The following is a 12614-nucleotide window of genomic DNA, read 5'->3' as shown; positions in this document are numbered from 1 at the left end:
AGGGGCTAGAATATCTTGTGCCCCCTTCTTACTGCAGCCATTCACACATTCTCTTCCACCTGCAAGTTGTTGTTGAGTGTGAAGGGAATCATTTAGGTACAGTTAACGTATGGTGAGGGGATATAGTCTGTAGATGGTACGCATAGAACTGATTTCTGCTTATTCAGAGGTTCCATGGATCCCATCTTGGACAGCTAGTGAAATTGTAGGATGGAAGTTCCAGAAGGAAGGATGTTATCTTTGTAATACATAATTAACTTATGGAATTCATTATTAACGGTGGTGGTGATTGCTAATAATTAAAGTAACTTTTAAAATGATAAGAGGTACCGGTAGTCATAAGTACAGGTCTGTCATTTGGAGCCACTATATTGAAAGGCAGTATACATCTGATGACCAGATGCTAGGATATACAGAAGCAGGCGGTTGTCACTCTTATGATTGTTGGAATTAGAATGGTGGTCTAGATGGAGTCTCATCGGATCCAGCATAGTGACTGCCAGAGGTCACCTGATTCCATGTTGTCTTTTATAAACCCAGCAAAGGACCAATTGATGGAAGTTCTTTTCTCTGATGCCAAGGTCTTGTTGTGCCAACCACAACAAGAAGAAATGAAAGATGCTTGTGGTTGGACATTCATTGTTCAGGGGTATAGAGGCATTGTTCAGGGGTATAGCCTGACTAGATTAATTGGGTGTGTGCTTTTTTTCCCCCTGATGCACATATCTGGGATGTCACTGACAACTTGCCAAAACTCAACAAGAACAAAGATTAGTACCCCTACCTCCTTATTCATTTGAGAATCAATGACACAGCCAAGAACACCTGTGAGCAGATCTCCTCTAACTATGAAGCTTAGGGGAGGAAACCGAAGGGGTTTGAGACAGTGCCAGTGAAGGACAGAGGACTTCACAGAGACTGAAAGATACTAAAAGTGAATTGCTGGCTAGTTAGATGGTGCAGATGGGAGAGTTTTGGCTTCTGGGACCATGGCCTTCACTTCTTAGACAGAGGACCACTGGCTATTGATGGGATGAACCTCACAAAGGCAGAGGGAAATGTCTTTTTTGGTAGCATAGCAAGTCCAGTCTTTAAACTAAATCATTGGGGAGTTGTAGATGATTGCTCAGAGATCAATACAAAGGCAAGCTCTAAATACAAGGATGTGAATTTTAGAGGAAAAGCTGAGGTAGAGAATGGTATGCATAAAAAAAGATAGTAAATTAATAGATGAGAACAAATAAAGCTTCAAATACCTGTACACCAGTGAACAGAGTTTGGAAAACAAACAAGATGAGCTTGAAGCTCTAGTGCAGGAAGGTAAATATAACTTGATAGTCATAAAGGAGGCCTAGTGGGATCACTCCTATGATTGGAATATTACAATTGAAAGGTATTACCTATTCAAAAAGAATAGATGTGGTAGAAAAGGAGGTGGAGTAGCATCATATGTCAAAAACAAATTCATTGACAATGCTCAGAGTGGACCACTTGAAACCACTTGGGCAAGAATAAATAGATAAATAAATAAATGCACCTGAAAAAGCCAGTATAGCTGCACAGCAAACTCAAGGGGGAAGTGCAAAGAACAAGGAGTATTATATAGAATGGAAAGAAGAGCAAATCACCAAGAGTATAGATGTGTAACCCAAGCTTGCAGGAACAGCTCAAAATGAACTGAGACTGGCTAGCCAAGCAAAGAGCAACAAAAAGCCCCCCTCCCACCCCAGATGCATTCAGGGCAAGAGAATGACCAAAGAGACTAGGGGCCGCTGTTCTTTAAGGAGAGCTAAATGCTAACTGGTCACAATGAAAAGGCAGAATTATTTAGTACTATTTTGCTTCAGTTTTTTCCCTGTGTACTTCTATGCAGCAGCAGAGACCTTGCTTTGATTGTGTATTCTTGCATGGCATAGGGTTGGACTGGATGTCCCTTGTGGTCTCTTCCAACTCTATGATTCTAAGGAATCTGGACTGCAAATCAAGATTGATAGGGAATTTGTCAGGAATCACCTAATTAAACTAAACAAGTTCAAGTCTGTAGGGCCAGATGAACTGCATCCCAAAGTACTGAAGGAACTTGTTGATGTACTCCCTGAACCCCTTGCCATCATTTTTGAGAAATCTTGAAGAACAGGTGAGGTGCCAAAAGACTGGAGAAAGGCAATCAGGCCACTAATTTAGTAGATGGTGGGAGTGCTGTGGATGTAATTTATCTGGATTTCAGAAAGTCATTTGATAAGGTCCCCTATAATATTTTGATTAGCCATCTAAATGTGGAATAAAACTGTCAGATGGATCCATAACTGGTTGGAAAACCATGCTCAAAAAGTTTAACCGATGTATGAGATTCAAACTTCAAGCCACCTTTAAAAGAAGGTGATCTTGAGTGGAGTGCCTCAGGATTCTATTCTATGGCCATTAGTCCAATTTTTTTTTTTTATCAGTGACATAGATGATGGGGAATCCTTATCAACTTTGCGGATGACTGATAACTGGGAGGGGTAGCTAACAGATTGGAAAATAGGAACAGAATTCAAAAAGACCTAGATAAACTAGAAAACTGGGCAAAAATCAATAAAATGAAATTTAATAGAGACAAAGGCAACCATCACTGATCTATTAATGAGGCCACAAAAAGCAAATGCACAGATATAGGATAGGGGAAACATGGTTCCACAGTACTACATGAGAAAAGGACCTTTGGATTATTCTTGAACATGAGCTATAATTCGTAAACATGAGCCGTGCAGCAAAAAAGGGGAATACTATTTTATCCCACATTAATAGCAGCATCATTTCCAAGTGGAAGGAAATAGTCCTGCTATATTCAGTGCTGCTCAGGTCTCATCTGGACTAGTGAATTCAGTTCTGGGCACTTCATGTTAAGAAGGATATGGACAAGTTGAAGCAGGTTCAGAGAAGGGCAACAACGATGATAAGAGGTATGGAGAACAAAACATATGATGAAAAGTTAAAGGAAATGCACATGTTCGGCTTAGTTAAGAGTAATAGGATTGCTCTCCTTAAATACTTCAAGGACGGTCACAGAGAGGAGGAGGGAGGCCTGTTCTCTGATGCCCCAGAGAGTAGGACCAAGTCTAATGGTTAAACATTAGAAGGAACATCTTGACAGTAAGAACAGTTTGGCAATGGAATCAATTGCCTATGCTGCATTCTCACAGCACAAATAATCCAGTTTGATACCACTTTAACAGCCATGGCACAATACTATGAAATTCTGGGATTTGTAGTTTTGTGCAACATCTACCTTGCTCTGTCAGAGAGCTCTGGTGCCAAAATAAGCTAGTTCCCAGGATTCTTTAGCACTGAGCCAGGGTGTTTAAAGTGGTCTCAAACGGGATTATTTCTGCAGTGTATTTTGGACCTATGACTCTGGAGTGCTCAAATCCCCCCTCAGCCATGGAAATGCACTGGTTGGCCTTAGGGAAATTGCACAACAACTCTCCTCTGAACAAATCTTGCCATGAAAACCCCATGATAGATTCACCTTAAGGTTGCCAATATTCAGAAACAACTTGAAGGCACACAACAACATCCAGTCTATGTCTTGTATTTACAAATGTTGAATGGACAATGCCCAACTCAAGAACTATTGGGCCAAAACAAGTGTGAATTTTCTTCCTTTCGCAAAAGAAGAATTCCTGTCTTGTGTTGTTATTTCTCCAAAAAAAGCTGTTGAAAAATTAAAATCACAGGTGAATCCACTCTATAGCGAAACAGCAACCACCCATGAAAATAATCACTTCATTTTTTGTAATCCTTTATTTTATTTTTTAAATTTGATCCTCCCATAGTAATGTACTGAAATGCATAACAGTTACATTGTACAAAGCATTTAAAGAAAGTACCTTGAGTTGCTGGTTATTTCAAAATGAGATAATAAACAAAAGGAAAATAAAATCTGGTCCCTCTCCAAAAGGGCAAAATTCCCACCCCTCCCTTTCCCTGCCCGTAAAACAACCAAATACAGTTCATTGTTTATTTATTGGGGTTTTTTTCCTTTTAAACATAAGTCTGGAACACTTCATTTTACAAATAGGATTAACATGAACAAAACATCACACAAGCTTGCAGACAACCAGCATAAAATATTGGGTACAGTTTTCTTTTTCTTTTTTCTTTTAATCAGAAGAATCATGCTTTCATGAAGAAAAAATTAGAATGCTTTATACATTTGAATCATTTTGCTGTATTACAAAAAAAAATCTAAATCACTTCTATTCATTATTTAGTTTCAGTAACATGAAAAAATAAACAATAGTAAAAGAGGAATGTAAGAATTTTTTTTCCCAAACACTGTTTGCACGCTCATATATGCAGATCAGTTAACCTCCCTTTTTTTCTCTTTTGAAGTCCATGGGTGCCCAGAAAAATGATGGGGGGAACTGAACAGTGCTATTAATTTCATACGAACAGTGCTACATTTAGCAAGAGTGCTTTTTTACTTAATCCACAAACAATTTGCCAAAAAATAAATACATGGTACACACAACACCAAAAAAAGAAATTAAGAGCGACAAATGAATGACATCAACAAAATAAAACAAAACAACCAAAACAGTGACATGATTGTCTAAAATTAAAATGTTATTACATTGATCAGGGAAACATTGAACTATAGTGGTATGTTAGATGATGGTGGTTATTTGCAAGTAATATGTTGAAAGACTCACCTTCTCAGATTGCTTAACTCTCCCAGTTTTTCTTTACAATATACACAGATGTCTTAACATTATTGTGGTTCTCTTATTTTTTAATTTTACAATTCAGTTCAGGAAGCAAAAATTAAGGAGAGGGCAAGATATTCCTTATTATAAGGTTCTAGGTTAACGACTGATGTACATTCAAGGGAACTGTTGTCTTCCTTCAATGGTTTCAAATGAATAAAGTATAAATGAAGAGGATTTCTACAGAAGAGCAATTGTTTCTCATTCTTCTGCCAATTACTCTATACTGAAACAAAACAAAAACCAACTGACTAAAGGAACACAATTTTATTTTAGTTTAATGGAGTGCTCGTGTGTGTTTGTGTGTAGCAATAAAAGTCTTAACCTACAAATCCCTCCCAAAGTAGGTGGGATGGAAGACACATATTCCCCATCAAGGTCCATTTGATCCATGTATTTTGAAAGTCTCATTGATCCTCAGAATGTCAGCAGCTGCCTTTGCTGTGCAAAACAAAAGATTGAGAATAAATAGTTTTTTCTTCTTCTTTCAAATCATTCAGTTTAAGGTCACCTGACTTTAAATGTGACCTGTTCGATTTCTAAGGCATTCTGCTCTGCAGTCTTTTTATATAGTCTTCTAGCAAAGAGCCATGTTGCTAGTTTGGACTTGGTCCCAAGCCAGTTACATTTGATGGTGTCATACATGACTAATAGACTGGATGGCACCAGATTCTGCAGCGGCTCTTGCCATACTGTGCCACATACTGGAGGAATTGTGGGATGCAGAGTGGAGAGAGTCCTTGTCAGAAAGTGAGAGCATCATAGCATAGGCCTAAAGTCAAAGAAGAAAAGAGAAGTTGAAATTAGATATAGTAATAGCAATAGCACATTACATTTCTATACCGCTTTACAGTGAACTAATAACTCTCTAAGCAGCTTACAATGTGTTAGCCAATTGCTCCCAACAAACTGGGTACTCATTTTACTGACCTATAGAAGGATGGAAGGCTGAGTCAACCTAGAGCCCTGCAGGAATTGAACTCACAACATTGTGGTTGCAGTACCTGCTTTTAATTACTGCACTACCAGGGCTCCCTGGTACTAGATATCTAGCAACACTGGTGATATGCCCTTTAACCATCTTGATTTGGCAAAGACAGTCCCAATTAACCATCTGTTGCCTCACTTTTTTCAGATGCTTATAAAATGATCCAGTTTCTCTCTTCTCTTCTGACATCCCCCCTTTGTCCTCAGCTTACCTCAATTGCTGCAAACTGAGTACAAAGTGCAAAAATAAGTTGCATTTTAAGTAAGATTAGGCTTTCCATCAGTACCAGTTTTAACATAGGCATCAATAGGGTAGTGAGGGGGGTTCAGATCGCACCCCAGGGGAGGGTGTACACCTGGTGGTACTGGTGCAGTTGCTGGGCAAGCAAGAAAAGGCATTGCCTCCTTTTTTCCCTCACCCAGCAACTGCACCAGACCCAGAACAGGGGGCAGTGCTGCAGAGGCCACAGCACTGTCCCTAAGCAGTGGCTGCTCCTGGGGGCCCCAGTGCTTTCTGTTCAGAGTCTGGTGCCACTGAGTGTTAACTATGGTTAGTGATACTTCCCCCCACAAGAGGTTCTGAATTTGAAATGGATTAGGAATGCCCCTCTTAACCAAGTTTTTAAACCAGGTTCTCAAAAGGAATTCAAATCCTGGAGGAAAGACAACATCACATCCAACAGTGCTATATCATGCTGAACTGCTGTTGTATTCTGCAGTCCCATGACCTCCTCCTGATCTTTTCACTACAATTAAGATACCCCCATCATCTCAAATCACCTAAATGCTGTATACTAGAGTAGCCCCACTAATGCAGTGGTAACTTAGTAAGTCAACTCTAATTGGGACTGTTGTAGTAGCTCCTGTTGATTGATATCCCATCTTTTCAGTCTTTGCTGTGGCTGTGGCTCAAGGTAGTTTACATAAATTAAAACAGATAGAGGGAAATTCAGGTTCATTTCTGCAGTAGTCCAAAAAGCCAAAAAGATCAAGGTGGCATTCTGATTAGAGGTATGGAATAGATACTTTTGTTTGTATTCTCCAAGGGGAGGGAACAGATTTTACCTGGGATTTGGACTTGCGATGCAGTGGTGGCTTTAAGTCTTCTGGTAGATGAGAAGTGCTGAATGATGTCAGTTCAGCTTCACTGAACTGATTTTCTTCTATTTTCCTCACTTTGAGGCTATCAGTGAAGTGCCTTATGTGGTCCAAAGCAGAAAGTCCAGTTTTATTAAACTCATCCTCCTTATACCTGTAAACAAGTTCCAAGATAGTTATGCTTAGCACTTTGAAATAGGAGATCACTGATTTTGTTTTCTGTTTAAACTATATTTGTAAGTGAAACATGTCTGATCCTTCCTTGTATTAGTAAAAATCAGGAAAACCCAGATAATGTTAGGCAGGGCTCTTTCTTTCTTTTTTTGAAAAAATATTAATGGCTCTAAATTCTTAGCTATGTTTGGATTTATTGGGGCAGGGGGTTGGTTCCACTGATTTCAGTTAAACTAAAATATGGCTAACTTTCTCTAGATCTCACCTCTTGGAAACTACATTAATTGCACAATGATTTCTCTATTTCTAATCTTTATTATCAGAAGTAGCACATGGCTAAATCCTAGAAGTTGTAACTTCTATTGTATTTACCACCGTTCTGCTACAAAAGCTTTTATAGCGTATTTTATAGCTGCCTGGATTCCCAGTAATTGAGCGGCATATAAATAAATCCTATTATTATTATTATTATTATTATTATTATTATTATTATTTTATACTCATTCCTTCTTCCTGTTTCTTTATCATTGTAACATCGTATATTGTTACATATTGTATATGTAACCTTGTATGGTGAGGCTGCAGCATTTACCTGCGGCTGTTTTTGTGATCTGGGGCAGAGGGACTCAGCCATGCAGCAGGTAGTGGCTGCCATCTGGGGTTTCTTCTTCCCAGGAGTCTTTGTGGCCCTGGGAAGGGGCAGGAGCCTGCTGGGTTGATCCAATAGGGCATGAGCTGCCTGTCCGAACCCCACTGGTTGACTGTAAGCCAACCTGATGGAAGACTACAGCCGGTAAGTCTTCAACCATGTCAGCAAGAGAGGCATAATTTGCTGCATGCCTGGACACCCTGGGCCAGTTCTCTCCAGGCACCTTTCCATCCTCCCTCCCTGTTGTTGGGTTGTCCTCTCTGTTGCTTTTGTTACACTATGGGGATGGAGCATGGGATTGGATCCGGGATGGCTAGCAGTACCCTGAACAGAGTACAGACAAGGGCAGGCATTATGGGACCTGGGATGGGGGGTGTAGCAGTAATGGGCAGCCCAGGTGGGGAGCTGATACATTTCTGTCACCCCCACTCAATTGAAGGCAGGGGTTCATCACCGGGGAGTACTCCCAGTCAGGCTAGCCCCCCCCCCCCCCCCCATTGCTCCACTTCCATTTTCTGGTGGAGGCTGGAGATTTGGTCTCATCGGACAGCAGGCAGGCTGGCCAATGCCCGGATCTGATCCCATGCATGTACCAACTAACTGCAGCTGTAATCAATAAATAGTGCGGCCATTTCTCTCCAGTTCTGTGTACTGGTCTTGTTTGGCGGGACTGACTTTCCCCTGAATAGCAAGTGTAGGTGGTCAATAGTGTGTATTACTGCATTTTGTATTTGTAAACTGATCTTATTTGGTGGAGCTGACTCGCCCCGGTAAGTGGTGAAAAAGCTAGATATAAGTATTCTGTAAAATCTCAGAATGGACCTTGTCTAGACTCACTGGCAAAATTTGATCAGGACATCATAATCTGAGTCTTTGCTCTTTTTACTGTCCTCCACATCTCTGTTTACTCACTTTATTCTTTTTGTATTTTGCCAGACTGGCATCTCTCATACATTCTTTCTGAAGGTACATATCTTCCCATACAAACTTTCCCAAGCTCTCAGATATTTGGGGTAGGACCTTCTCTTGGTTCCACCACCTTCACAGACATGTCTGATGGGAACATGGATAACAACCTTTGTAGTGGCTGTCCCTAAACTCTGAAGAGCATTTTTGAAGCACTTTCATTCAATTCAATGACACACCATGCAACACTGAGCACAGCTGCCTATCTGATATGTTGTTCTTCACCATTCCCAAGCTCTGGTACATTGATACTCCGGACTTGAGAAGGTGATAGAGCTATATTGTACACCCAAAGTATGTAATGATGGAAAGTCTGGACTAATGTGGGAGTGATAAAGAACAGGGAAAAAAGTTGACATTGCATGGGACACCTCCTGACATTTAAGATGGCATAATTGGGTAGAGGTGAAAAAAGAGTGACTATGTCCTGAGTTTGTAATACCATGGAGAGATTTAAAATTCTTGGACAATGCTTCTTCTCCTACATATAATGCTGTTTGAATGCTTTCTGAAATGTTATGGCCTTTATTTTTCAATATATTTGCTCTATGACTGAGGGAAGTATCTACCTGCCAGGAGAAGATTTGCAATTAATTTCCAACACATTTCCTTCTTCATAATTGCCCTCAGTGCCCTCTTCACAAACGTTGCTTGTCGCAAGCTCTTTAACTGGCTTCCCTGTTATCTCACTTTCTTCATCTTCCTCATCCATCATTACTTCATCCTCTGCCTCTTCATCTTCCAACAACTCTGAGTTCTGGCTTGCCACCAGAGCCTTTTCATCTTTAAAGTGGCTTCCATTCATCCTTTAAAACACAAAAACACATATATAAGTCAACACAGAATCAGCTGTAGGCAGTTGCAGAAACAGGATCTTTGTTTTCTTCATTATGTCTTGACAATCACATGGGTCATAATTCTACTATAATTAAAATCAATACTATTCCATCCAAGTTGCCAGTACTCTTCTGAAATTCAATTCACAGCCCAATTGGTTTGTGAAGAAACTTTTCTCAATAATATGCCTAAGTTTTAAATATACTACATTTCATTAGTCTTGAAAGTAAAAATACTAACATGTTCCCTATTAGCTTAAATGGAAAATTATTCAGATGGTCAACTGGCTCCCAATGAATAGGGAAACATTCTTAACAGCAGCGGAGAGTAGCTCACCTCACAGTCGAGCCTGTATGTAGAGCATTACCTATCTCGCAGTCTGATTGTAAGAATAACATGGAACAGCCATTATAAATAATACCCTGAAGTTCTTTTGGAAAACGTAAACTACAAATATCATAAATACAAAGAGTATTTTACACACAGGCACATACACACACACATCACATGACAAACCTATTTATATGAAGGATTTCCACCCAAATCTACAACCTGAGCCAATATGCTTTGTGATATGGGCGCTAAATATTTTTTATGTTGTGTCTTCAAAATGAAATCAGTTGGCTTAAGCATACTTACTCAGAAATGTTGGGAGACAGGCAAAGTAGTGCCAATAGACACCTTTCTAGACATCCACCGAGGGATCCTTTCTATGCCCCATTTTGTTTTTTTTAAAGATTGTCATGTTTTCTTATCAGCAGCTGGATTGCTTCAGACAATGTGGGAGCCTGTGGCCTCTGCCATCTTCATTTCCCACAGATGCCTCCAGGCTACACATTGGGCTCATATACATTCTTAGGAAATGGAGATGGCAGGCAGATGCAGGATGACAGTTTGTAGGGGGGAGGGGGAGAAAGCAAAAGTGAGATTTCATCCCTGCTGTCTGTTTTCCTCTATAGAGGACTAATAGAGCAAGAAAGGGCTAGAGAGAGCTGGGGGGGGGGTGCTAAGAAGTGGAGTATGGGACTTAGAGAAGCCTCCCAAGTGATCAGGGAAACTTGTAAGCTAGAGAAAACAGGGGGAAGACAGTTCTGGTCAAGAAGATGCAACTGAAAGAAACCTGGCAAACTGGAGTGTGGATAGCTTGTGGACTAATATCTTTCAAAGGAGTGTGTGTGTGTGTGTGTGTGTGTGTGTGAGAGAGAGAGAGAGAGAGAGAGAGAATAAATTTAGCAGTAGATATAAGATTTCAGAAGGATCCTGAAAGTCAGTATTATTTTTCATGTGTTTGTATTGAAGAGAAGAAGAGAAGAACCTGAAAGGTGATGGTGGGAGGTAGCAGTCAGAGACAAGACATTGGGAACAGAAGAGTTTTTAAAAAGATTTTTTAAAGAGTTTGACACACACCACCTCCTCGGTTTATGCTCAGACTTTAGTACAATTTATTTGTCCTTTATTATTAGCCATGCTCACTCTCTTATGGCAGCCATGTTGTAGTGGACGCCAGGATAGCTTCTCAATTCACTGAATGTTTCCATGTGGCCAAAATGTTTATCAACCCTGGCAACAAATTATCTTTGTGATGGAGAAACAATCCTGTGAATCCTTGCCATTGTTTATTACTCCACACCAAAAAGTTTAGTTCCATTTGGTTTTGTGAATCATTCTCTGTAATTTTAAATGGAGATGAGCTTTGATTGAATTTAAAAAGTTATAATAAAGGCAGACCAAACACATAACCACATGTTCTAGTTCACCAGAAGTTGCCAGGTCTACCCAACCCAGTCTCTAGAGTCAAATTATCCATTTCTAAATACAAGGGAATTTCATTTGTCATCTGATTGACTTTAGATTTTCCAATAAACTATCTGTTTGGCTAAACAGGATGGAACCACTCCAGAAAATCTCCTATCATTTTCCAAACCATGCAGCACTATCCATAAACGTTTGGGTCATGTAAAAAAGACAACTCCACACACCTTGTACATCTATTTTGTCAGTATAGCTTTATTCTTTCTTTTATGTTACAGAAATAAAAAGAAATACAAAAGAAACAGTTATTATTAAAGAATGTATCCGTGTTACTCAATCTGTTTGTCCCTGAACCACTGGGTGTCAGTTCCTGGTAACTATCCAGGAAAGAAACAAACAATTGTAGCCAATGGACAAAAATATGATGCCAGTACCAGGCACTTTGGGGGCGGGGGGGGGGGGAATTGCTGATCCTCTACATCAAATAATCTGAGAAGTACTGGAGTACAGCATCCATTAATTATAAGAAAACAGTCTTGTAAAGAATATTACAAAACCAGCTATTATCATGCTGATGGGTATCTTTGACAACTTTTATTTAGTTGTGCTGATAGTTGTGCCTTGGACATTTATATGAAAACAGGGATTGACAAATTGGAAACTATGCTAGATGAAGCCTTTTTGAAGTGTAAATGACTTGGATTCAAATCAAACTAATCAAAGCCATATGATTAAAAAAATTTTACTAATTACATTTTTCATATGTGGCAATTTGCAAAGTATGAAATATCTATCAAAAGTAGTCTAAAGTGCTGAATGTCAAAAGGAAACACTGGATGACCCATCAACTTTTTCTTCTTCTAGATTTCCTATCTGAGGACATGTTGAGACCAGATGTGAAAAAGCCTAACCCATGACAAGCAAGCAAGAAGAAAATCTGAATATGTATGTAGTGTATAAACATCTGCCTTCATGAATATGTGCCTACTAGTTTTGACCCCAGGATGAAAATGAGTTGGAAATATGAAAAGGGTAAAGTCAAAGCAGTATGCAATTTCTGCCCTTCAAAGAAGAAAGCAAACAAATGAAAGAGGTATGATGGTATCTTTTAAACTACATTTTGACCTGCTACATAAGCTGCATGTAAGGCTACAGGTCTGTGGAAAGGTTATGGTTACATTTAATGTAATATTGCTGAAAATGCAAAGTAAAAAAGAGACAGACGTGTTCTCTTGAACCTTGTATTGATTGATAACCCAACAAGGCACAATTTTGTGGTGCATATATTTAACAGAAAACTAGATTGTAAGTCATTAGTCATGACTTATGATTCTATGATTTAAGCTTACGAGTCTTACAAATCTACAGATTTGAATTACAGCACGCCCGTGTTTTACACA

The 12614-nt window shown here is 39.4% G+C and overlaps 1 protein-coding gene across 13 annotated transcripts in view; it reads right to left on the bottom strand.

The window, feature by feature from the left end:
* Window positions 1–3816: 3816 nt before the first annotated feature.
* Window positions 3817–12614, bottom strand: part of MECOM (MDS1 and EVI1 complex locus) — a 109179-nt gene continuing 100381 nt past the window's right edge. For all 13 annotated transcript variants that reach the window (XM_089508893.1, XM_089508894.1, XM_089508895.1 and 10 more), the window contains 3 exons: window positions 9195–9431; window positions 6804–6990; window positions 3817–5523 (listed from right to left, as the gene is read on the bottom strand). In XM_089508893.1, coding sequence (XP_089365019.1) covers window positions 5389–5523; window positions 6804–6990; window positions 9195–9431 — 559 coding nt within the window. In that variant the 3' untranslated portion in view covers window positions 3817–5388. The remainder of the gene's footprint in view (window positions 5524–6803; window positions 6991–9194; window positions 9432–12614) is intronic.

The sequence above is a fragment of the Sceloporus occidentalis genome, unplaced genomic scaffold (assembly GCF_023333645.1).
Source record: "Sceloporus occidentalis isolate IW3139 unplaced genomic scaffold, rSceOcc1.0.p SCAF_2, whole genome shotgun sequence".
In the NCBI taxonomy this organism is placed as follows: Eukaryota; Metazoa; Chordata; class Lepidosauria; order Squamata; family Phrynosomatidae; genus Sceloporus; species Sceloporus occidentalis.
The sequence above is the reverse complement of the archived record's forward strand: the minus strand, read 5'-3'. Positions and strand labels throughout refer to the sequence as shown.